The sequence below is a fragment of the Pan troglodytes genome, chromosome 18, assembly GCF_028858775.2.
Source record: "Pan troglodytes isolate AG18354 chromosome 18, NHGRI_mPanTro3-v2.0_pri, whole genome shotgun sequence".
In the NCBI taxonomy this organism is placed as follows: domain Eukaryota; kingdom Metazoa; phylum Chordata; class Mammalia; order Primates; family Hominidae; genus Pan; species Pan troglodytes.
In genome coordinates this window covers 71,175,150-71,201,377 of record NC_072416.2, presented here as the reverse complement: position 1 = coordinate 71,201,377, position 26,228 = coordinate 71,175,150, and the positions used below count along the sequence as shown (strand labels likewise).

The 26,228-nt window shown below is 43.3% G+C and overlaps 1 protein-coding gene across 12 annotated transcripts in view; it reads right to left on the bottom strand.

Annotated features, from left to right (window-relative positions):
• Positions 1-26,228, bottom strand: part of ZNF19 (zinc finger protein 19) — a 90,202-nt gene that overhangs the window by 2,861 nt on the left and 61,113 nt on the right. For 4 of the 12 annotated variants that reach the window (XM_024349910.3, XM_016930127.4, XM_054669541.2 and 1 more), the window contains 5 exons: positions 17,301-17,366; positions 6,952-7,111; positions 4,471-4,532; positions 1,273-1,399; positions 622-735 (listed from right to left, as the gene is read on the bottom strand). In XM_024349910.3, coding sequence (XP_024205678.1) covers positions 622-735; positions 1,273-1,399; positions 4,471-4,503 — 274 coding nt within the window. In that variant the 5' untranslated portion in view covers positions 4,504-4,532; positions 6,952-7,111; positions 17,301-17,366. Of the gene's footprint in view, positions 1-621; positions 736-1,272; positions 1,495-4,470; positions 4,533-4,630; positions 4,775-6,951; positions 7,112-17,300; positions 17,367-26,228 lie in introns of those variants that run through there. The other 8 variants (XM_063797411.1, XM_063797412.1, XM_024349912.3 and 5 more) reach the window with 8 other exon arrangements.

Below are 26,228 nucleotides of genomic sequence, written 5' to 3'. Positions count from 1 at the left end.
TACCGTTTCAGACCTGCCTTTTATCTCAGACTCTCCACCCACCTTCTCAATGGCCTGCTCTAGCCATCCACTTGCCTATTCTAAAGGCACCTCACGCCCTGTGCTCAGCTCTGAATTCCTATGAATTCAAAAAGCTCCTCCCATGCCATGACTTCCTAGTGTTATCTGACTCAACTCTCCCCATTTATGGCCAACTTTTGGGAAGATCTGGCCCATTTTACCTTCACATTCTCCGTCCCATTCCCAACAGCACTTAATACTTTTCTTTTTCGCTTTTTATATCTGTCTCCATAACTTGTACCTGCCAGAACTTCTTAAACAACGTTCAGCACATGGCAAGTTGCTCAAAAACTGCTCCTGAATAAATCCATCCCAACCAAGGAGGACAACTAAGGTAGGCAATGTTGAAACTCAGAAAGGAGCAATGGATTCAAGGATTGCAGATGAGACGTACTGAGTGATTACATGTTGGTAAGAGTTAAGATTGGTGAGAAACGTTTCATATTTTACCTATCAGGTGAAATCATCTATTTTATTTAAATCCTGCCCAGCATGATTCATTTTCAAATACAGTGCTCCATAAAACTCTACAATTGTTGGTTCTAAATCTGCCTCACCTACCTTTACAGACGTTTTTGGTCCTCTCTGCTGGGGGATCATCCTGTGCTTCCAGGCCCCAAGCCATGTCCCCTCCCTCCAAAAGTGAGATCAGTGCAGGTTTGGGAACTGGGTACCCTGAAAACAGGAAGAAAATGGTACTTTTCAGCCCTGTGTCTGCTGTGTCAAAAGAAGGAAAACCCCAGGAGTCTCAGTAAGAATAAGACCCACAGAAGAGGGTTCTCGACTGGAGAAGGCCAAAGAGATTCTGATCAACAGGAAACTGAGCATTTGTGACTTCTTCCTTAAAAAAACACTCAAGGATAAGTAAGTCAGTGAGATCCACAAGGCATGAGCAAACACAGGGAAGGGGACATGCCCTTCCCCAGACAACAACTACTACTTATTCCTTACTGTGCAGAGCCTCTTGGAAGATGGAACATACTCTTACCAGGGGACAGTAATTCCCTTCATTGGGAGACCAAAGTGACCCAAGACCTCTCCCTACCCAGCAATCTTTGAAGTTGGTCACTGAGCCTCAGCTCTGCAGTCACTCAGTGGAGGACACAAGAGACAACCTCTCCTCTCCACTCCACACTCCTCCCCCCAGGCTGTAAAAGAAGGAAGGAAACTGGAAAAGTACAGATATGAGTCCTAGGAGGAAAATGGCCTTACCCAAAGCAGTCAGGTTCCCAAAATTCTCCAACATCACACTTCTGTACAGGGCCCTCTGGGCAGGAGAAAGGCCAGTCCATTCTGTCTTGGTGAAGTGCACAGCCACATCCTCGAAGGTCACCATCTCCTAAAACAACAGGTTCCTGCTGCCCCAGAGCCAATCCTCTGGCTCCGGGCCAGAGTGTGGGGCAGAGGGGACAGGTAGGGACTTGAGGAAAAGTCCTGTGAGGGATAGGTAATGAGAAAATGTGAAAGAACTGGATATTAGACCATTATATGACTATTTTTACAACGAAAAATCTGGAACTTCGCTCACTACCAGAAGAGATTCCATTAGGATATAAAATTGACTGTCATAAAATGTGATTTAACATTTTTTAAACCCTAGGAAAAAAAGTCTCTTATTAGTTAACCTTCCTAGGGCAAAAATCTCTTTGATTTAGTAAATATTTTCAGTCTTTTAGTTTTGTACCTACAGGTGGACAATTTGCTTCAAATGGTATCTCAGGACCCACCTATTCCTATTAGGTACTCCCTATTCTCAGCCAATCTATCTGTTCCCCACGTGTTCACCCTGCCCCAAACCTTATGCCCATGAAACAAGCACAGAGTCATGGTTTGCACTGATGGGCCTATCTCATCCGACTCCCATTCGATTCTTGTATAAAGGGCTGCGCTGCCTGTGCTCAAGAGCATCCTGTAGAGGGAGCTCAGAGTCTCCTGGCACAATCCACTCTGCTCCTTGATGGCTTTTCCTAGAAAACCATGCTTCTAGAATTAAATTGCTGCTGCTGGGTAGCTCTTTTAGCTCCTTATCTTTATAGCTCCAAGACAATCTGTAATAGCTTCTGCCAACCAAGCCTCATGCTTCTTGGGTTTTCTTTCTTTCTTTCTTTCGGTTTTGGTTCTTTTTCTCTTTTTTTTCTGTTTTTGACAGTGTCTTGCTCTGTCACCCAGGTTGGAGTGCAGTGGCACAATCTCAGCTCACTGCAGCCTCCACCTCCCAGCTCAGGTGATCCTCCCGCCTCAGACTCTTGAGTAGCTGGGACTATAGGTGCACACCACCATGCCCGGCTAATCTTTGTATTTTCTGTAGAGACAAGGTTTTGCCACGTTCCCCAGGCTGGTCTCAAACTCCTGGACTCAAGAGATCCGTCTGCCTCGGCCTCCCAAAGTGCTGGGATTATGGGAATGAGCCGCCATGCCCAGCCCCTCATGCTTTTTCAACAGACACCCTTCTCCCTCCCTGCTGGCCTCAACTCTACCTTTCCACAAAGTTCTGGCATCTGGTTTAGAGCCTCTATTCACTCCTCAGATGTTGGTATTAAACTTCGTTACCGGAGTGCTCAGGGAATACACTCCGACCTTCCAATGCCTCAACTGATTTTGCACATATCCACATCCCCCTCATCCCAGCACTGCCTCAGACTCTCTGGATGACCCAACACACTGACTCACCAAGCAACCCCAAACTCATCTTCCCCAAAATGGCTTCCTTTCTAATTTATATAAACTAAGTGGCAGTGTGACAATATTTTTCCCTCTCTGTTGATAACACCAATTTCAACCCAGTCTCTAATGCTAGAACTTCAGATTAATCCTAGACATTCTAACCCCCATCATCGCTCATTGCTGACAGTTAATACTCAAGTCCTGCCAATTTTATCACCTACGTTATTTCTGGAATCTGACTCTTCTTCACTGTGGTACAATCAGTAAACTAGGTCAACAGCTGGGGACACTTTAGCTCTACTTCCAGTCTTGTCCCACACTGAATCTATCCTCTGCCCAGCTGACAACCTGACTTCATCAACTCCTGAATGAACCTCTTGAATGAATCACCACTAACTAGAACAGTGGTATTCAGAGTGTGGTCTCCAGACCACCACCAGTAGCGGATGCAACACTTGGGAATTTGTTAGGCAAATTCTTGGGCCCCACTCTGAGAGAAGTCCATACTTCAGTGAGCCCTCCAGGTAATTCTGATGTACACTGAAGTCTGAGAACCCTGGATTGGAGGATAAAATTCAAACTCAGGAAACTGAGCTGTATTAGGTGACAAGGTGATGGAAAGGTGCACAACTATACACAGAGAATCTATCTGGGAAGCGCTGCAAACAAAATTCCAGAGAAGGAACAACAAACTCTAAATGTAATCTGAAAGATGGCACAAGTGGCAGAGAGAGAAGGAAAAACAACAAGACTTTGTGTCTCTCTGGAAATGGTATCGGGGAGAACATAGTCAACAATTACACAGCAATTTAGAAACTGAGTGATCAGGACTGCAATATAGTGTGATGTCAGACACTTGTGGAAAAACCAGAAGAGGGTGGGAGCTCCAAGGAAGCTGATATATCAGTGACACAGTCAGGTAGAGAAAACTGAAGGATGTGAGAAATATGAGATTGGGATTTGGGATATGGTTCATGGATACTAAGTTACTGGATAAATAAGTGCCAGGAGAAAAGAAATGACAAAGCAGCAACTCCGTCTCAAAAAGTGAAATGTAATTCAAGAAATCAATTCTCTGTCCCAAAAATGTAAGGTACTTATGTTCACCTTACAAATGAATCCAGTTAAGATGCAAAGCAATTATGTGACTGGCTCAAGGCTATGATGCCACTGAGGCCTAACAGATCCCTAACTTCAGGTGTCCTGTTGGAGTGTAGACTTTTCCTATCACAGCCCACTGCCTCACTTTGCCAGCAGTACTGACCTCAAGGACATATATTTCCTGATTCTGAAGCCCAAACTTCCTCCTTTCTTTTGGAGGACAAATTAGATAGGCCCCCTCTTTCTTGTCTTCTTCCTGCTGTCCCTCTGCTGCTACTTCCCAAAAACCTTGTGCCCTTGCTGATCTTAGTCACTTCCATCCTATCCTGGATCCCTACATCACCAACCTGAGTCCCTCGTTCTCACAATTCCCTCTGCAGAGGGACAGCTACTGAACCTGGGGATCCTCTGGCCCAGGAGAGATTCTCAGTATTCAGGAGGCTGTACTTCAGCTTTCCAGATCATTCTCTCCTGTTTCCATCTTCACTGCCCCTAGCTCTTTCCCCAGCACCCAGTCCTACTGGAGGGAATCAACAGGGGTTTTCCTACTGCTTTGGCTCTAAGACTTGCCAGAATCACCTTTATCCACCTCATTTCCTTCAACTCAGACCTCCATACAGCTGACCTCAGGGATCCACAGCTCACCTGGTATTGAGCTTTCAGAGGCATGGCTGCCATGACCTGGTCTCCCTCTTAGCAGGCAAAGGCTGAGGGAAGAAACAGAGAGAACCAACAGTGAGCTCAGCCCAGTAAAATGCTCTCTTTAAAGCAATAAATTTGCCAATAACAAGCAGCATTCACTTACTAAATGCTCACTGGGTTAGTGGTGCATAAATATGTACTTTTTAATCCACATCATACCATGAGGTTTGTAATTCTGAGGAAACAGATTTTGAAAGAATAAGTAACTTGTCCTAGGACACCAGAGCCTGTCCTCACCAACACCAAGCTAAATGAAGAGCAAAACAAGCAAAAGACACCAATAAACTCAGAGCGAAACCTAACAAGAAGAATCTCAGACCTTTATTTTTAAAAATAAATTTGACTGAGAATATAAAAGGTTAAAAATAGCAAGTATCATGCTTTTGGATGAAAAATACATATTCTCTTATTTAGTCCTCACAACAATCTTTTGAACCTTTAATTTTTCCCAAATGAGAAGACAAGGCTAAGAGAATAATTTCTTCTACCAAGATCACTCAGCTGGTGAATGGATGAACTCGGATCCCACACTAGATCTGCCAGGCTTCAAAGGTCATGTTTTTGTCTGTTTGTTTGTTTGTTGAGACAAGAATCTCACTGTCACCTGGCCTGGAGTGCAATGGCGTGATCTCAGCTCACTGTAACCACGGCCCCCCAGGTTCAAGCAATTCTCCTGCCTCAGCCTCTCAAGTAACTGGGATTACAGGCATGTGCCACCACACCTGGCTCATTTTTGTAATTTTAGTAGAGACAGGGTTTCATCATATTGCCCAGACTAGTCCTCAAACTACTGGCCTCTAGCGATCCACCCACCTCGGCCTCCCAAAGTGATGGGATTACAGGCGTGAGGCACTGCCTCCTGCTTTTAATAACTACACTAAATTCTTTCCAATAGTAATCCTAACAGGAATGCTTTTAGAACTGGCAAAATGATTTTAAGGTTAACATAAAATAATAGATAAGAATGGCCAAGAAAACTCAGGAAAAAAATCTCAGAGCAAGTCTTCCTTTACTTGGACCTGGAGCAGGCATCTTTTTTGTTCATTGTCCCACTCAAGGGCCATGAAAACCAGAAACTGATTACCAAAGGACCCTGAAGGGCCAACTCAACACACTAAAACATCTGGGTTATTGTTTTAACTATATCATCTCTTACAGACACTTTGTATTCTAGTTGAACAGCAATATTCTATAAAAAGCCAGCATCTTCCCTACAGGGACTTAATGCATGACGCTGTTTTCTGCGAGCCTCGTCTTGTGCCGCCACCCTCTTTTCTTAGTTTAGCTACAATGGCCTTCTTTCAGTTTCCTCTGTGCTAACTCAGGACCTTCATACCTGCTGTTTCTTCTGTATGAACTACTCTTCTCCAACCTCAGAACCATTACAACTGAGATTCTCTGCCTGCCGTTCTCTCCAGTAATCTAGCCACCCTTCACCTTCAGATCATGATCGCTCTACAGACCAGGTCAGGTGTCTCTGTTAAACACTCCACTCGCACCGTACTCCTTTTCCTATATACCACTTAATCCAGTTTGAAATTATATATTGATTTGTGCTTTCTTCATTCAACAAATATTTATCTCATACATATTTCATGCAAGGCCACGTGTGACACACAACAGATGAAGTAGAGAGAGAAGGGGCACGATCCCATCCCTCGCAGAGCTTAGTCTAAAGGAAAGACACATTAATCAAGATTCTCTCAAATAACTTTTAAGTTCACAATTTAAATCACTGCCAGGGGAAACTAACGTGGATGGGAAGCTTAAGAAAATAAATTAACTAAGGTATGAAGGAAATCTTTACAAAAGTAACAGCATACGCAAAAGCCATGTTCTAGTAGTGAACGATCAAGAACACTGTAGTAGCAGTCAAAGGAGAGTGTGCTGTTAGATGATGCTGAAGAAGTCACAAGGGACAAAGCCACACTTTGTGCACGTCAAGAACTTGGTCTTCGATCTACGTGCACTAAGTCACGGGCAGGTGGAGTGAAATAACCAGATTTGATTAATACATGACTTTCCCATTGGGCGGAAAGCTTCCTGGGGGCGGGGCCCACGCCCCGCCTCATTCACCGCTGCATCCCCGGAATCTAGAGCAGGAACTGGCACATAGCTGCTCAGTAAGCAGCTGTGGCCCAATGAGCAGATGGGGTTTGGGCGGCGTCGAGAACAGAGGCGTCCCTTCCATCCAGCCGCCCATATCCACAGCCTCCATTTCCCAAGGCGCCGATGCAGGCGTGGGGGAGCGAAGGCACCAGAGGGAGACCGGGACCGGCCCGCGAGCAGCCTCCGCTCCCCGGTCCCGGAGGGGCCGCCCTGTCTCCCTCCACTGAGGCAGCAGGGACGTAGCCGACAGCCTTCTCTAGAGGTGCAGTGCCTGAGCCTAGCAAGGACTCCTAGGCGACAAACCCCAACACTCACCTCAGGAAAAACAGAAAGCGGTGCCTGAACGGAAGTGCGTCACTACTTTGGCCTTGCACCCAGGCTCACACGCGTCCTCTCTAGGATGCCGGAGCGGTCTTCTCAGTGGTTGTGTGGTTTTACTCCCGGGAGGAGTTTCCACCCGGGGATCCTCAGAGACCTTGAATAGGAAAGAAAGTATATCATTGTTTTCGCTAATCTCTAACCGAAATTTAGCATTTTCTTCTGTTATATGTTGGCAACAAACTACTGTAGTATCAGCCGTATCTGTGACTGTCACCGATAGAAATCACAGATATTTTCATATCACATTACAGTTGATGCAGATCTCAGAATATGGCTATTCTCGTCACTAATTTGAAATTGTCCTTGTTGTTATCGGGCCCACCTCAAGTCTTGTCATTACATTTCATCACGTTGGTAAAGCTGCACTTATATTTCTGTATCACAAATTCTAAAAAACTGTTTAATTGTATGTTCATTGGTTTTGAAGGTGTCACCAGATTGCCAAAGGGTCGTTGCACAAAAAAGCTGTCCTCCTTAGAGGTAAAGACCCAGACACGTTAAGAAAGACCAGGTCAGCAGGCCAGGCGCGGTGGCTCACGCCTGTAATCCCAGCACTTTCGGAGGCCAAGGCGGGCAGATCACCTGAGGTCAGGAGTTCGAGACCAGCCTGGTCAACGTGGTGAAACCCCGTCTCTACTAAAAATACAAAAATTAGCCAGGCGTAATGGCGGGCACCTGTAATCCCAGCTACTCGGGAGGCTGAGGCAGGAGAATTGCTTGAACCCGAGAGGCGGAGGTTGCAGTAAGCCGAGATTGTGCCATTGCACTCCAGCCTGGGCGACAAAAGCAAAACTCCATCTCAAAAACAAAAAAAACAAAAAAAAACAAAAAGAAAGAAAGACCAGGTCTAAGGAGGGATATATTAAGTAACTATTTAGGAAGTGAAAACGGTGGACATTTTTTTTTAATGACTGAATACAAGGCAGCCAGAGCAATCTATAATAGCCATGAATTTTGGATGACCTGATAGATGAAGGTGCCATTAGCTGAGATCAGGAATTGAAGAAGAGGAGCTGGTTTCAGGCAAGAAGGTGAAAGAATTTAGTTTTAAAAATACTGAACACACACACACACATACCTGCCTTATTAACATTTAATTCACACACCATACAATTCATCCATGCAGAGTATAAAATTAAATAGGTTTTAGTGTGTTCAGAGACTTGCGCAAGCATCACCACAATCAATTTCAGGACATTTTCATCTCCCCAAAGGAACCTCATAACCATCAGCAGTCACTCTCCATTTTCCCTCTGGTAAGCAGAATGGTGTTTTGTTCCCCTCAAAGATGTATATGTCCTAATCTCTAGAACCTGTGAGTACATTAAGTTACATGACAAAGGGAAATTGAGGTTGCAGGTGGAATTAAGATTGCTAGTCAGCCAACTTTAAGATTATCTTGGGGCTAGGCACAGTGGCTCACATCTGTAATCCCAGCACTGTGGGAGGCCCAGGTGGGCAGATCACTTGAGCCTGGGAGTTCAAACCAGCCTGGGCAACATGACAAAACCCTGTCTCTACCGGAAAAAAAAAAAATTCCAAAAAGGAACAAAAATTGGCCAGGTGTGGGCACACGCCTGTAGTCCCAGCTACTAGCTGAGTTGGGAGGATCACTTGAGCCTGGGAGGTCAAGGCTGCAGTGAGCCTTGATTGAGCCACTGCACTCCAGCCTGGGCAACAAAGCGAGACCCTGTCAAAAAAAAAAAAAAAAAAAACAAAGATGATTATCTTGGATTATTCAGGTGGGCCCAGTGTAATCATAAGAGTTCTTGAACTTGAAAGAGGGAATTGAAAGAGAACCACAAAAATGACAGCACAAGAAGGACTTGGCCCAACCTCACTGGCTTTGAAGATGGAGGAAGGGGCCAAGGGTCAAGGAAAGTGGGTGGCCTCCAGAAGATGAAAAAGGCAAGGAAACAGATTCTCTCCTTAGTCTAAATCCTGAATTTATACCAGTGAGACCCATTTTGGATTTCTGACCTCCAAAACTCTAAGATAAATTAGTGTTGTTTTATGCCACTACTCATGGCAATTTGTTACAGCAGCAATAGAAAATTAATAGACACACATGTACATACCTCTCTTCTTCCCCCAATTCTAGACAACCACTTTCTTTACAGATTTGCCTATTCTGGATATTTACATTACATAAATGACCATTAAGTCTGGATATAAAACAAAAACAAGTCTTTATTGTTAATTTTATCGGTTTTTAGAAACATGGGAACCCGTATGTTTACTTGGTGAAGAGTTGAGTATATTCTTGGCCAGAAGATGGGAGCACTAAAATTAAAAACAGTTGGGAATAACTTATTTTTGTTTTGCAGGGAGTGGGAAGGAAGAAAATTTCCACTCTCATTTGTCTGGAAAGTCTCCCGGAGAGTTTTCAAGATCATTAATAATAATAGCTAATTCACACTGACCTGTCTTCCCAGCCAATGTATCACCTCTAAGGAAATGTATACTTGATATGTTTTGGCTCTGTGTCCCCAGGCAAATCTCATGTTGAATTATGATCTTCAGTGTTGGGGGAGGAACATGGAAGGTGATTGGATCATGGGGGCGGATTTCCCCCTTGCTGTTCTCGTGATAGTGAGTTCTCATGTGATCTGGTTGTTTCGAAGTGTGTTGCACTTCCTCCTTTGCTGTCTCTCTCCTGCTGGTCATGTGAAGATTGTGCCTGCTTCCCCTTTGCTTTCCACCATGATTGTAAGTATCCTGAGGCCTCCCCAGCCATGCCTCCTGTACAGCCTGTGGAACTGTTAGCCAATTAAACCTCTTTTCTCCATAAATTACCCAGTCTCAGGTATGTCTGTATAGCACTGTGACAACGGACTAATACAATACTCATACTCATGTCTGTCACAGTCTCTACCATCAAACATAATTACTTTCAAGCTTTAACCATTCCTTAGATTCCAATGGGAACCACCTTTCTTTCTGGTTACCTCACAGCCTAACTATCCAGCTCTCCCTCTAACTCCTACAGTATCTTTAACTGAAGCTATAAGTAATATCAGATCATGATACCCAGAGTATGGTGTATGATCATGGCATATTTACTGTTACTTACTCCTGACTTGAAAATACTAACTTCTCTCCCATATCTCTGAAAATCCCAGCCACAAATAGGCTGAGGCTGTGGTGGAACTTAAGTTTCATGCACAAAGTCATTTTTGCCTTGGCTGCAAAAAAATATGTAGTTAAGCTAAATATTGTGCTGCAGTAGCTATACTGACATATAATTCAATATTATTCTCTCCTTGCAGCTGCAAACATACTTAATGATGAAAGACAGAATGTCTTTCCCTCCAAGATTGGGAACATGGCAGGTATGTCTGCTCTTACCACTACTATTTAACATCATATTGGGAGTCTTAGCAAGAGCAAGGCCAGAAAAAGAAATAAAAGGCACATAGGTCAGACACAGTGGCTCACACCTGTAATCCCAGCACTTTGGGAGGCCAAGGTGGATGGATTGCTTGAGGCCAGGAGTTCAAGACCAGCCTGGCCAACATGGAGAAATCACATCTCTACTAAAAATATAAAAATGAGCCAGGTGTGGTGGTGTGTGCCTGTAATCCCAGCTACTCAGGAGGCTGAGACATGAGAATTGCTTGAACCCGGGAGGTGGAGGATGCAGTAAGCTGAGAATACGCCACTGCACTCCAGCCTGGGTGACAGAACGAGACTATCTCAACAAAAAAAAAAAGAAAAAGAAAAGAAATGAAAGACACACAGATTCGAAACTCAGAACAAAACTGTTACTATCTGCAGGCGACATGATTATCTGTATAAGAAGTCCCAAAGAATCTACAAAACAAGCTCCTAAAATTAAAAGTGAGTTCAGACTGGTTACAGTGGCTCACGCCTGTAATCCCAGCACTTTGGGAGGCTGAGGCAGGCGGATCGCCTGAGGTCAGGAGTTTGAGACCCGTCTGACCAACATGGTGAAACCCCGTCTCTACTAAAAATACAAAAATTAGCCGGGTGTGGTGGCAGGCACCTGTAATCCCAGCTACTCGGGAGGCTGAGGCAGGAGAATCACTTGAACTCGGGAGGCGGAGGTTGCAGTGAGTAGAGATGGTGCCATTGCACTCCAGCCTGGGTGACAAGAGCGAGACTTCGTCTCAAAAAAACCAAAACAAACTAACAAAAACATAAAAACACTATGGGACAATGACATTTGTTTGGACACAGGTCTCCAAATCTGCCTCTTCAAAAGAAACGGACACTGCAACAGCCTTGGTTAAAGACTTAAGCCGGCCCCAACTAAGAGTGGGGATGGCTTCCCTAGGAGGTAGGAATCAGCTGGAGTCCTTGCCTCTCCTGGTGCCCAGGCAGTGCCATCTGCAGACACTTCTGTCATCCTCCCATCCTTGGGGGGCTCTTTCTCCAGCTCCAGTTCGTGAGCGGCAAAGCTTGCAGCTGTACAGCCTCCAAGAGCAAACAGCCCAGGTCCCACCCGGCCACAGTTGTATAGTGACGCCCTCCCCTGTCCCCTTCTTTGAGCTGCGCTCAAAGGACCAGCCTGGACTGCTATGCTGTCTCACTCCCAACCCAAGCTCCGCCCAACTGTGGGTCCTTGCACTTTGGCACCTTTGAGCGCGGACTCAAAACAGGCCAGAAGCGCACCGCTAGCGAGAACGGCTAGGAGGCCGGAAGTGCGTCACGCTTGTGGGGCGCTTGGAGGCCAGAAGTGCGTCATGAGCACGGCTGCTCTTTCTACGGTGCAACTTTTCCGCATCTCGGTGTTTCCGATTGGGAGACATCCTCTTCCTTTCCTTGTACACACTTTTTTCTCTCCTCAGGAACCTCACGCCTGGGTCATTGTCCATTTGGGTGGGTCAGGAAAGCGATCGCTTCTGCCCGGGAGCAGTTGATTGTCAGGAAGGAATTCGTGATAAAACCGCCATCACCACAGGCCTAGATGGTGGCCGGTGTTTCCTGGATGCTTACTGGTCTTTCTGAGTTCTGGTTCACTCGCAGTGAATCAACTTCCTTTCACAAGCTCTGCCACTCACGGGCCATTGAGGAAGACCCTTGTGTCTCTGAGCAGCTTTTGTCTTCTGTAAAATGAGCCAGTCAGATTATACCATTCAAGCTGTCTTTAATTCCATGCACTGTAACCTCCAATGGTTTGCCACTACCCCTGGAGTCCAAGTCAGCATTCAAGGCTCCTCAGACCCTTGCCCTCCTTCCCCTCTAAATGATAAAGAAAATGCCAAAAGCGCAGGGCATATGGGCTAAGAGAGATAGCTCTAAAGTGTTAGTGCCTGTGGCTTTCTGGGTCCACAAAAGAGAACTCTGGCCAGGATTTTGCTGGACTGTCAAAACGTTTGTGATCACTGTCACAGAATTACAAAACAAACAGGGGACTTAGAGCTTCTTAGTCCCATCTCCTTTACAACAGTATGACATAGTGGTAAGGAGCACAGCCTGGCATCAGGATGCTTTGTTTCAAAGGCCAAAGGACCACTCTGTGACCTTTGGTGCATTACTTAACCTGTAAGTGTCACATTTATTTCTAAAACTAGGATAATAATAGTATTTATTCCCTGGATTGTTGTGAGGATTAGATGTTAGTACATGTAAATCAGTACAGTGTCTAGCACATACTAAACACTCACTAGATATTAGTAATTATTATACTCACTAGATATTAGCGATTATTAATAGCTTAGGAATTGAGCCTGAATAGGCTCTGGAGTTAATCCAGTGTTCAATCTTTTTATTAAAACCTTTGAAAATGGTTATAAACCTCAGTGGGTTTGGGCATCTGTACACTTTTTACTACCAGACTAGATAGTATAAGCAAAGCCTGGTGGCAGTTCAGGGTTGGTTCTTAGGAGATCAGAGTGCTAAAATAGCTAGCTCATCATGAGCTGAGGACTTCCAGGATGACTAGTTGGACTTGCTGTTCAGTTGGGACTTTAGCAACACAAGTCCAGACAAATGGGACCATGACCCAGGTCTTCAAGAGCAACCCTCAGGCTTTCTGCAGAGTGTAAACTCCTCAAGAAAGAGGCTTTTCTATCTTGTCCATGACTGTATCCCGAGTTTCTAGAATAGTGTTTATAACACAGTTCATGATCAGTAATCATTTTTTGATGAATAAAGAGTTGGATATATATGATTATACTCCCTTACTATAAGGGAGAGTGGGACAGATAATACAAGCACTCAGCGCAGAATGAATCATGAGTAAGAGAAAATCAAGACTCAAAGAGTTTCAGTAAGGCCACAGCATATAATAGGTATCAGAGTTAAGATTTAAACCCTAGATTATTTCCACCATGTCAAACTGGCTTTCCAGAACAATATACTAAGTGGTATTCCAAGTCCCAATACGCCTTTCTATGCTCTCACACCGTGGACACAAGCTTTCTGACCTCAGTCCCTTCAGGAAGAGAGAGAGAGAAGAGCAACAGTAACTGTAAGAGGAAAAATCATCAAATTCTGAAATAAGGGCCAAAGAACCATGTAAGATGACACCAGTCCCATTTTACAGATGAGGAAACTGAACACAGAAAGATTAAATAACGTGCTCAAAGTCATGCACAGCTCCTATGTGGCAGAGCCAGAATTCAAACCATGATAGTTTGGCCTCAGTATACACACATAAGCACTCTATCACTGCCTCAGATACGTAGTTCTGTGTCTCATAGTGAAGAAGAAGTTGAAATATGTTAAGCCAAACTAATGTTTCCAAGCCTCCATTTATGAACTGTGATTTGGGGCAAGTTACCTAGATTCTCTGTGCCTTCAATTTTCTCACCTATAAAATGGGTACAATATTAATACCTACTTTGTAGGCTGTTGAGAGGATTAAACAACATGTGAAAACCATTTATTTTCATGTCTAACTTATTGTAAACATTCGCTACATTTCTAATTAATTGATTGTTTCATTTTTATTTAGTTTTTTTTTTCTTTAGAGTAGGGGTCTCTCCATGTTGCCCAGGCTGGATTTGCACTTCTGAGCTCAAGTGATTCTCCCCAATCAGCCTCTCAAATAGCTGGGTATATAGGCATGTGCCACTGTGCCCAGATAAGGTATAATTTAAGTTCAGTAAAGAGTACAAATCTTAAGTGTAAAACTTGATGAATATTTATATATGTAACTTCAACCTGATCAAGATATAGAATGTCCCCAGCACCCCAAAAACCTCTCTGTTATACCCCTTCCTAGTTGATAGCCTCCCCAAAATAATCACTATTCTGACCTCCATCACCTTAGCTTTACCTGTTTTTAAACTTTATATAAATGGAATCATATTGTAATAGAACCATGCAGCTCATTTCTTTAATCTAACGTAATATCTTTGAGATTCATCTATTGGATATAACTATAGTTCATTCATTTTTATCATTGTTTAATGGTTCATTGTTAAATAAACCACATTTTTTTACCCAAAAAAATCTACTGTGATGGACATTTAGTTTTTTTTTACTTTTTGGCTCTTATGAATAACCTTGAAGATTATTTATGAATAACTGCAATAAACATTTTCACACGTCTGGTGAACATAAGCTCTTATCTTTCTTAAACATACTTAAGAGTGAATTTGCTGAGTCATTGGATATCATACATTTCGCCTCAGTCAATAACTGCCACCAGACCAGGTGGTATAAGCAAAAAGATAACACAACTTTATTACTATTAATAATTTTTTCTTTTTTAATGTTTTAGAGATGGGGCCTTGCTATGTTGCCCAGGCTGGTCTTGAACTCCTGGGCTCAAGAGATCCTCTGCCTCAGCCTCCCAAAGTGCTGGGATTACAGGCATGAGCCACCATGCCCAGCTAATAACAATTCTTAATATCCTTTAATACCCAGCCATAATCCATTTTCCCTGATTGTCTCAAAAATGTCTTTTTACAGGTGGTTTATTCTAATCATGACCTAAACAAGGTCCTTATGCTGCATTTAACGATATGTCTCTGAAGTCTCTGTGTAAAATGCAGTTTTTCAGTGTGCTTGTACCAATTTCCTGTTTAGTAGCAGCATATGAGAGTACACTTGTTCTACATCACACTCAATAAATGTGAACCATTATGAGAATTGTAACTCTAATTATTTGGTGAATCAGAGGAGGAAGGCTAAAATTATACTGGGTTTTGCCTGGGGTAACTGAGTAGGTGGTGAGGTTTCAGAGGGAGAGGCGGACAAGCAATAATGAGTTTTTGGTGTCTGCATGGAAATACATCTAGTTGGACATGTCATCTGAAGCCCAGGGGAAAGTGCAGGGCAGAGGTAGTGATATGGGTGGATAAAGATGTAAGACCAGAAGGGATCACAATGAGCCGACAGAGAATTTGTAACCAAACAGCCTAGCCTGAAAATGCATTTTAAAACCTTTTTCTTTTTTCTGTTTTTTCCCTAGTCTCAAGATATAACCTTGAAGCTTACTGCATATATCATTGTTTTCTTCTCCTTAGTCTTAAAGTACAGCCTTGAAATTTACTTTCTTTGAAACACCAAGTCCCTCCCTTTCTTACCATACACTTCCTTACACCATGCACATTTTTATCTAACTATATGCTGGTATCTAATTATGTGATTACTTAGAAATTCCAGGGGCTAATCTTGAAACAGACCAAGCATAGGGACCCAGCTGCAAAATTCCAGAAATTCAAGGCAGTTAGAAAATAACCTGGCCATTGTTGAGATGATGCCAGCCCACACTCTAAGTGGACCACAGCTCAAGATAGCCACTGGAACAAGACACGCAGACCTTGTACTCAGTACCCCTCTCACGTGCCTCCCATTCCAAGTTCCCTTTTTTAAGCCCTTCTCCTCAGCCTAAAATTTGAAGTGGTTACCTTGGATGTGAATCCGGCCACTTCCCCACTGCAAGTTTTGGTAAATAATAATGTCACTTTCTTTCTATCATAGCTCGCTCTTGTTACTGGATTCTGCAAGCAGCAAGCGGCCAGACCTGCCTTCGGTTACAAGTTCAAAGGCCCAGATGGTTCATTTAAATAGAATAGGGGCCTAAGTTTCTGTATTTTTCACATGTCCCCTGGATGATTATGACACACATTAATGTTTGAGCACCACTGATGAAAGCAGTGGGTTAAGGAAGGAACCCTAGAAAGCAATGACATTTTAGGAGGAAACCTCTCATGACATAGGTTCAAATTAAGAGAGGATGTGGAATCTTGGAAGACACAGAAGTAGGGTTTTATGGAATGGGAGTTCAACTGTGTCAAACCAGCAGGGTTTTGTTTTGTTTTTTGAGACAGAGTCTCGCTGTGTCGCCCATGCCGGAGTGCAGTGGCGCAATCTCGGCTCACTGCAAGCTCCGCCTCCCAGGTTCATGCCATCCTCCTGCCTCAGCCTCCCGAGTAGCTGGGACTACAGGCACCCACCAGCACGCCCGGCTAATTTTTTGTATTTTTAGTAGAGATGGGGTTTCACTGTGTTAGCCAGGATGGTCTCGATCTCCTGACCTTGTGATCCGCCTGCCTCAGCCTCCCAAAGTGCTGGGATTACAGGCGTGAGCCACCGCTCCCGGCCCAAACCAGCAGAGTTTTAATAAAAATTATATTAATAAAATAAGGACCACAACAGTACCACCTAGTGGAAATTTCTGGGAGACGTAATCAGCCGTCTTTTCTCTTGCTCCTCTTGCCTGTGTTCTTTGACCTTTCACAACTGGAAGCTCTGAGGCCACACTTCTGTCTCTTTCTCACAAATATACACATGCCCACGTTTAAAATATATACATTTAAATATAGTTCTGTGTACATTCTTATTATTTTAGAGTTGCCTGGAGTTTTTTTCTTTCATGTTTTCCTTATTTTTTAAACTTTTTTTTTTTTTTAGATGAAGTCTCGTTCTTGTCCCCCCATTGCTGTAGTGCAGTGGCGCAATCTCGGCTCACTGCAACCTCCGCCTCCCGAGTTCAAGCGATTCTCCTGCCTCAGCCTCCCAAGTAGCTGGGATTACAGGCGTGTGCCACCACACCCGGGTAATTTTTGTATTTTTAGTAGAGATAGGCTTTCACCATGTTGGCCAGGCTGGTCTCAAACTCCGGACCTCAGGGGATCTGCCCGCCTCAGCCTCCCAAAGTGCTGGGATTACAGGCGTGAGCCACCGCGCCCAGCCCATATTTTTTAAACTTTTAATTTTAGGTTTTTAAAAGTTACTCTGTAAAGTAGTATAATGGACCCCCAGTGCCCATCCATCATCACTAGCTTCAATTCCATCTCACTGCATCTGCTCCTACAAACACACACGTAAACATGTGCACACACACTTTTGCTGTTATTGTTTACCTGTTTTGCTGGAGCTGAACTCAGACATCATATCGTTTCTACTGTCAGTACTTCACTGTGTTTTCTCTAGGAGATAAAGATAAGGGGATAAAGATAACACAATTATATTACCATTAATAAAAGTCTTAATACCCCCTAATACCCAGCCATATTCAATTTTCCCTGATTGTCTCAAAAATGGCTTTGTACAGGTGGGGTTTTTTTTGTTTGTTTTTTGTTGTGGTGGGGTTTTTTTTGTTTGTTTGTTTGTTTGTTTGTTTTGAGACAGAGTTTTGCTGTTGTTCCCCAGGCTGGAGTGCAATGGCACGATCTTGGCTCACTGTAACTTCAGCCTCCTTGGTTCAAGCAATTCTCCTGCCTCAGCCTCCCAAGTAGCTGGGATTACAGGCATGCGCCACCACACCCGGCTAATTTTTTTCTATTTTTTTAGTAGAGACGGGGTTTTACCATGTAAGTCAGGCTGGTCTCAAACTCCCGACCTCAAGAGATCCACCCACCTCGGCCTCCCAAAGTGTTGGGATTACAGGTGTGAGCCACCTCGCCAGGTCTACAGGTGGTCTTTCTAATCATGATCCAAACAAGGTCATCATACTTCATTTAGCAATATGTCTCTTAAGTCTCTTAAGTATATATAACAATTTGTCCTCCTTTTAAAAATGACATTTGTTCTTTGAAGACGTTGGACTATTTGTCCTACAGAATTTCTCCCATTCTGTGTTTGGCTGTGGTGTTATTTAACATCTTGACTTGCTCCCCACCATGTTTAGTGTGAGTTGGTAGTGTGATCCAGGAGTTTGACTTTATTTTATTCAAGTCCAACTCTAGTGGCTCCTCGCACACTCTTCCTAAACATCTTTGTTCTCCCTTTTCTCTTTTTCAATATTTACTCAATATTCTCAGAAAACTCAGTCTCCCTCTCTGCCTCTTCATTAAATGTGTTGGAAAAAAAAAAAGACCTTGGTAATGGGTAATTATAGTAGACGAACTAGAGATAAAACTTGAATGTGGAATGGAAAACTCTATTTTTGCTTTTATTAGTTTTAATTAATAATAATAACTGTACATACCTATGGGATACTGTGTGATATTTCAATACATATATACAATACATAATGATCAAATCCACATAATTAGCATATCCATCACCTCAAACATTTATCATTTCTTTGTGCTGGGAACATTCAAAATCCACTCTTCTAGCTATTCAAAATACAATAAATTGTTGTTAATTATAGTCATTCTATTGTGCTTTAGAATGCTAGAACTCAGTCCTGCTATCTAGTTCTCCTTTTGTATCCATTAACCAAATTTTGGCTCTCTCTGTATTTTGTTTTTTAATGACCATAGTTTGAAGAGATCAAGTTTTAAAGCCCTTAGACATTCCCAGGAGGCCTCCTCCATAACATCTTCAATAAACTCCTAATTCTCCAATGGCTATCTATTCAGCAAATATTTATCGAGGTTTTACTGGTTATGTGCCAGGTATCATTCTGGGGATAGAGCAGTGAATAAAATAGACAAAAAATATTTACATTTATAGAACTTGCATTATATTGTAATTAATTTCTCTCACATTATACCTGCTGTCTTAATAAAGAGAATGAAATGGAAGAAATTTTTTATTTGGTATTTGCTAATATTGTAATTGTTTTGTTGCACTGACATATACATATAACAAAATTGCTCCATTATGGAAAAACTGATTTTCATTTCCAGGTAGTGACTTAACCACCACTTAAGATGCTAATTCACTTGGAAATAGCATTCTGGGGTGCAAAATTAATTTCCAAATTAACTTTGGAAGATGACTGTAAGTTTTATAAAATTATGGAAGTTTATGAAAAACTAACACTTTTTAACAGCTAAATAAATTATCAAGGTAGGCTTAAATGTAAAAAATGAAATCAGACAGTATTAGAAAAATTATTTTCTCGTTCTTCTGCTTATACCAGTAAAAGCCTCTATTAAAAAGTAAGAGTTGATTTGGGAGGCCGAGGCGGGTGGATCACCTGAGGTCAGGAGTTCAAGACCAGCCTGGCCAACATATAGTGAAACCCCATCTCCACTAAAAATACAAAAATTAGCTGGGCAGAGTGGCACACGCCTGTAGTTCCAGCTACTTGGGAAGCTGAGGCAGGAGAATTGCTCGAACCTTGGAGGTGGAGTTTGCAGTGAGCTGAGATCGCACCACTGCACTCCACCCTGGGCAACAGAGCGAGACTCTGTCTCTCAAAAAAACAAAAACAACAAAAAAGTTAGAGTTGAAAACCCTAGACTAGGCCCTTCAGCACTGGAATCAGATCTAAGTGTATTAGAACAGAAATTTACCAAATAGTTTTCTTCTGATTCCAAGATGATCCTTTGAAATAATTTATCCTCAGGATTTGGCTTACTCACAGAGAACATCCATTTCCTACAGTAAGGTGACTCTCAAATAAAATGAAAGTGAGCTACAGGAATCTAACAACCCCTCAAAAATCTTCCGGAATCTAATCAACACCAAATAGGAGGAAGGGCCATTGGTCAGTTCATTTGCAGAGATTTTATTACATATCTTTGTCCTACAAGTTTCAGATTGGCTGGGCGTGGTGGCTCATGCCTATAATCCCAGCACTCTGGGAGGCGGAGGCAGGTGGATCACTTAAGGTCAGGAGTTCAAGGCTAATCTGGCCAACATGGTGAAACTCCATCTCTAATAAAAAATATAAAAATTAGCTGGACATCGTGGTGTGCACCTGTAGTCCCAGCTTCTCAGGAAGCTGAGGCAGGAGAGTCACTTGAACCCGAGAGATGAATGCTGCAGTGAGGCAAGATCGTGCCACTGTACCCCTGGGTACAGTGTCTGGGTAACAGAGCAAGACTCCATCTCCAAAAAGAATAAAAATAGAAGTTTCAGACCAAAGTGCCACCTTGGTTTTTAGTTCTTTGTTCTGAGCTAAGCATATTAGCTTTTATTTTTATACGTTCTTGTTTATCTTCTACATTTCTTTTTCATGCTCCCATCTTGTGGAAGATCCCTCTTGTGCAGATTTGGATGCTAGACCTGCAAGCGAGAGAGTGAGTGGCTCCTTGAAGATATTGGCAGTCCATGGAGAGTTAGCATGTGTGGAGTTTGGGCTCTAGTGCCTTGTTTTCTAAAGATGGTGTTTGGTATAGTTTGGATATGTGTCCCTGCCCAAATCTCATGTTGAAATGTAATCCCCAGTGGTGGAGGTGGGGCCTGGTGGGAGGTGACTGGATCATAGCGGTGGAGTTCTCATGAATGATTTAGCACTATCCTCTTGGTGCTGTCCTTGCGATAGTGAGTGAGTCTTCCTGAGATCTGGTTGTTTAAAAGGATGTGGCTCCTCCCCGCTCTCTCTCTTGGTCCTGCTCCTGCCATGTGATGTGGCTGCTTCCCCTTCAACTTTGGCCATAATTGTAAGTTTCCTGAGGCCTCCCCAGAAGCTGAGCAGATGCCAGCATCATGCTTCCTGTACAGCCTGCAGAACCATGAGCCAATTAAACCTCTTTTCTGTATAAATTACCCAGTCTCAGCTATTTCTTTACAGCAAGGCGAGAACAGCCCAACGCAGTGTGCCAGCACTGTTCTCTTCCCCTCTTTTCACTCTGCACACAAAAGTTCTGCAATTCTGTGAATTTACTGTGTTTTTGTTCAAGTGTCTTAGCAACTTCATTCCGAATTTCAACATGCCATTTTAATCTGCTTCTCCCTCCCAAGCCTGTTACCTTGAAGTAGTAATTAACTGTCCTCATGCTTTTTCTTATTTTACTTGCTTGTCATTGATGGTGTTCTGAGCTACTCTTCCCTTGAGCTTCTTTGTTCATTCCTGGGGTCTTTCTCTTCCCTCTTCTCCCCGAGTACACCCAAAGTTTGCATCTAGTTAGTGATTTGCAATGTTATGCCCTACTTCATCTTTTTTTTTTTTTTTTTTTTGAGACGGAGACTCACTCTGTCACCCAGGCTGGAGTGCAGTGGTGTGATCTCGGCTTACTGCAACCTCTGCCTCCTGGGTTCAAGCGATTCACCTGTGTCAACCTCCCGAGTAGCTGGGACTACAGGCGCCCACCACCATGCCCAGCTAATTTTTGTATTTTTAGTAGAGACAGGGTTTCACCATGTTGGTCAAGCTGGTCTCGAACTCCTGATCTTGTGATCCACCCACCTCGGCCTCCCAAAGTGCTGGGATTACAGGTGTGAGCCACCGCGCCCGGCCTACTTCATTTCAAATATTTAATTTTGGGTCTTTTCCAACATAGATTGAACCTTTTTTGCATATTTATTAGCTTTAATAATGTAAATGTGGTCTCATACTGGGTAGAATTATCTTATTTGTTGCTCCTCGTACAAACTTCTCTGATCCCTGCCAGGCGAGGTATCAGAGCCCCAGCAATGGAAAGTGGCTGGCTTGCAGGTGGTAAAAAAGAATTTACAGTATAGGTTTGAAAAGGAAAGTTTTATTAGATAGAAAGAACACTGCAGGAGAGGGCAGTGAGGCACTTCAGCAAGAGAGGACTGAGCGAGCTGATGGATTTTCCTTAGGGGTATTTATGGACCTTAAAGCAGAAGCTTAAGGGTAATGTGGACCACATGAGCAACGTAGGTCATGAAAAATGATCACATTTGTAGACATTTTAGTGCCTTGATGTCAGCAAGGGATGCACAGTGAGTTTCAACGTGCATGGATTTCGGAGATGTATAGAACTCCTAGTTACTTATAAATTTAGGGGGAAGAAGTCTGGTACCAGATGCCAGCTTTAGATAATAGGCAAGTCTAATTACTTCCTAATTCCTCAGACAGGGAGTTTTGCCTCCAGATGGTCTGCTTGATGGCCACCAGGTGATCTTTGCTCTCCTCCATCATTATTACTGTCGTCATTTTTGAACCAGACCATATTCTGGCATCAAGAGGGAAGAAAAATTAACAATCTCCAACCATTTGAAGAGCCTGACTCTGTCCTGAATATTGAACTGCACTCTGAACAGCAGTTACATTTACTTGGCACAATGGTGACATCTAGTGTCAGCGGGATAAATTTCAGCTAGCTCTGCAATTTACCAGAAATTTAAGCACAGGGTCTCAGTGCCTCAGGATCCTCACCTCAACTTCCTTCAGGGCCAAGAAAATGTTTCCTTCCAATTTGTAATTTGCCTTTGGATTTTCTTAACAATTGCTCTTTAATTTTATACATTATTGGGTTTAAAATTAATGTACAATAGACCAGAGATGTTTAGAGTGTACAATATGATGAGTTTTGACCAGCAGAGAACAAAATAGAAAAATAAAAAAAACCCTTGTCCTCATAGAACTTACATTCTTAATGGCCAAAATTATGTCACATGGCTGCTCCTAACAGCAGAGGAATCTGTAAGGCAAGTTTTTTTACTTTCTTGCTTCCATAGTAGGAAGAAGATGGAAAGGGGGGGTTTGCGTGAGCCCATCTACAATTCCTGCCACAGTGAGACAGAGAAGCACTCAAATTACATAAGTGCTTATATACAACAGCTAAGGTTAAAGCATGTTTCAGAAGTATCGACATGCGTGTTCTTTACATCAGCCCTATTTATTATTATTACTACTATTATTATTCACTTAGATGCCTTCTTATGTGATGACATGTAAATAGATCCTCTAGCACAAGACCTTGATCCACAGAGGACCTCCAGTCAATGATAGACATTATCTTAGCACCAAGAACGTACGCCCTGTGGTTTTCTAATTGCTTAGAGCTTTCATGAGTTTCCATACCTTGTTCGCTGTAAAGGTTCTCTGTCTGCTATAAGCTCATCTGGCTCATGACACCCTTCATCTGGCTCATCAAGGTGTTCACAGCCTGTTTGTTTTCCAAACTCCCCTTGATGGAGAGAAACAGATGTCTACTAGACAGGATGAGTGGGTCCACTCATCTGGCTCAGAATATATCCATTCTTACTGAATCAATATTATATCACAGTTTATAAAAACGTACTCCAAAATTTCTGGGACTTACCACCAGGCTACGCTTTCCAAGGGAAAATCCATCAGAGCACTGGTTCTCAAACTTGGCTGCACATTGGGATCACCTAGGAAGTTTTTTAAAAAAACATAGTGCCTAGGACCCACCCCGCAAAACAGTGATTCTCAACTAGGTGGTTTGCCCCACTACTAGAAATACATGGATATGTCTTTTGGTCAGTACAACTAGGTAAGTGTGCTACTGGCATCTAGTGGGTAGAGCCCAAGGGTGCAGTTAAACAACCCACAATGCACAGGACAGCTCCTATAGCAAAGAATTGTCTGGTCCCAAATGTCTATAGAGCCAAGGTGGAGAAACCCTGTCCAAAGATACAAATATCCGTATGCATTCAGCCTGGGTGTGGGATTTTTGAAACCTCCCCAGGTGATTATTCTAGGCAGTAAAGCTTGAGAACCACTGCTAGAGACATGTTCCTAGAGAACATTCAATCATATGGCTAAATTCCTCTCAACCCCTTGCCATTGAGCTTGAACTGAAAATTTTCCATTTCTTCTTGTTTGATTTGGGAGTTGTTTGTTTGGGAGGTGAGGGTGGTTGGAAGGAGGAAGAGCTAGTTGCTTTTGTGAGAAAGCCTAGGTTTCCCACAACATGCTAGAATGGGTATCTCTGTAAATAGAAGTCTAGCTGTTATTATTCACCTTGCGAGTTGGCCTCCCCGGCATAGCTCAAGAGGATCATTAACCACTGTCAAACACACATGTCCTGGGGTACGGGTCACTAGGAATTACATGTGGGAGAAGCAACTCCTTTGCAAATGAGCACTCCCTAATGTTTCACAGAATGACAGCTTCTCCCACTGGGGACCTCCCAGGAAGGGCCACTGCAGTTGTGAAACTCTAGGGGGAACCAGTCACATAGAACACAATGTGAACGATGCTCCCAGGCTTCATGGCCCTCAAAGTTAATTTTACATTCACCAGAATGCCTAGCCTTTTAAGTCAGTCCCATATATACATACAAAGAGAGGGTGTCTCACTCTATTGACCAGGCTGGAGAGTGGTGGCACCATCACCACTCACTGCAGCCTTGACCTGCTGGGCTAAAGCAGTCCTCCTGCCTCAGCCTTGCGAGTAGCTGGGACTACAAGTGCATGCCACCATGCCTGGCTAATTTTTTAATTTTTCTGTAGACCCAGGGTTTCACCATATTGCCTAGGCTAGTCTTGAACTCCTGGCCTTAAGTGATCCTCCCACCTCAGCCTCCTAAAGTGCTGGGATTACAGGCATGAGCCACCGTGCCTGGCCCAGTCCAGGCTACGTGAAATATTTAAATATTTTGCCTACGTGAAAATATTCCACTAGCTCTCCATATGTACTTTGACATTTATTTATATTATCTCAGATAATGCTAGGATAATATATGTTACTCTCTATATATGTATATATACACACTATATGTATACATGTGTATTTATAGATAATATTTAAAATTTGTAATGCAAATAGTGTCGTATTTTACAAGCCAACCTACAACTTGCTTTTTTCACTTAACACTCTATATTACCCACTTAGCACGCCCAGACATGTAGATATATGTTATTCCTCTAACAGCTGCAGAACATTACATTGCATGGACTTGATTTTAAAGAATAGTTGCATATTAGATGTAAGTGGAATGAACATGGGCATTTCCTGAGCCCCATAACATGACACTTAAAGGACAAAAAGGCTGCAGATTCACAAGGACAAGAGAGTGAGAAAGGAGACAAACGCAGATGACAGATGTTCACAGTGTTTCGGTGATACCAGGAAGCAAGCTGACTCACCCAGTGGAAAGGCTCAGGGATCGGGCATCAGAGACTTCACAAGGCAGAGGCGAGCCATGTGACAGACGTATAAGGATCAATTGGATCCACCGATCTCATTCCCACCTGCAAAGCCCAAAGACCTCTCCTCCCAAACTTTGCAATATAGGAGCTTTATTCTCTGGGGAAAACACCAGCAGAGGGCCAGATGGAGACAGTGGATTTAAAACAAGGAGGTGATTAAAAGTGTGCATGCTGAACAAACATCACAAGGCGTTGCCACTGCCCCAGCTCCATTCTCCCACCTGGCTCTCAAAACATTATCAAGCAGGCTTATACCGTCTGCAGAGGAGCCTTAGAGGCAGTGAATAACCCCAGATAAACCTACAAAACATCTGGGGTAAGGGTCTATCAGCGAAAAAAAAAAAAAAAATGCCATAGTCTCACAATTTCTTCTTTACCACAGAGGACTGGGTGTGATTCTAGGACCCCAAACACAGCCATGCCTACAGGTAGCACAAACATAATAGAAATGACAAGGAAGGAGAGGATTTCTAGAAATAATGATCAAGAGCATCGGGGATATTTAGCACTAAAACTAGTGATCCAAGGGACATGCTGGTAGGAGGTCATGGGGAACCATGGGGAATGTCAGACTGAGATGGGCAGGGATGAGGGCAGAGCAGGAGCAGCACCCAAGATGTCTACCTCTTAATTCCATCAAGGAGACAAGAGGGACTTGACAGAGCCATCATGGGACAGAGATCAACAGTGACCAACCTGATTCAGCAGCCATCTGGTGTACCTACTATGGGACAGAGATCAACAGTGACCAACCTGATTCAGCAGCCACCTGGTGTACCTACTATGCGCCAGATTCCATGTTAGGGAGCACGTACGGATATGGGAGTAGGATGCTATCCAATGATCTAACAATGCACCTGTGGAGATTGCCACTCACGGTGTTCTCCGCTTTCCTAGAGTCTGGAGACTCTCTCTTCTTACTTTCACAGCTCTTTAGCCAGCCACAAATCCATCTGCCCACACGCTTCCTGGTTCCTTCACTTTCCTCCAGCCTGACACAGACGTGTCTTCCCGGTGCACTCCCACTAAAGAATGTCTGCGAGGATAGAAGGTCCCTTCTGGTTGTCATGACAAACCAACAA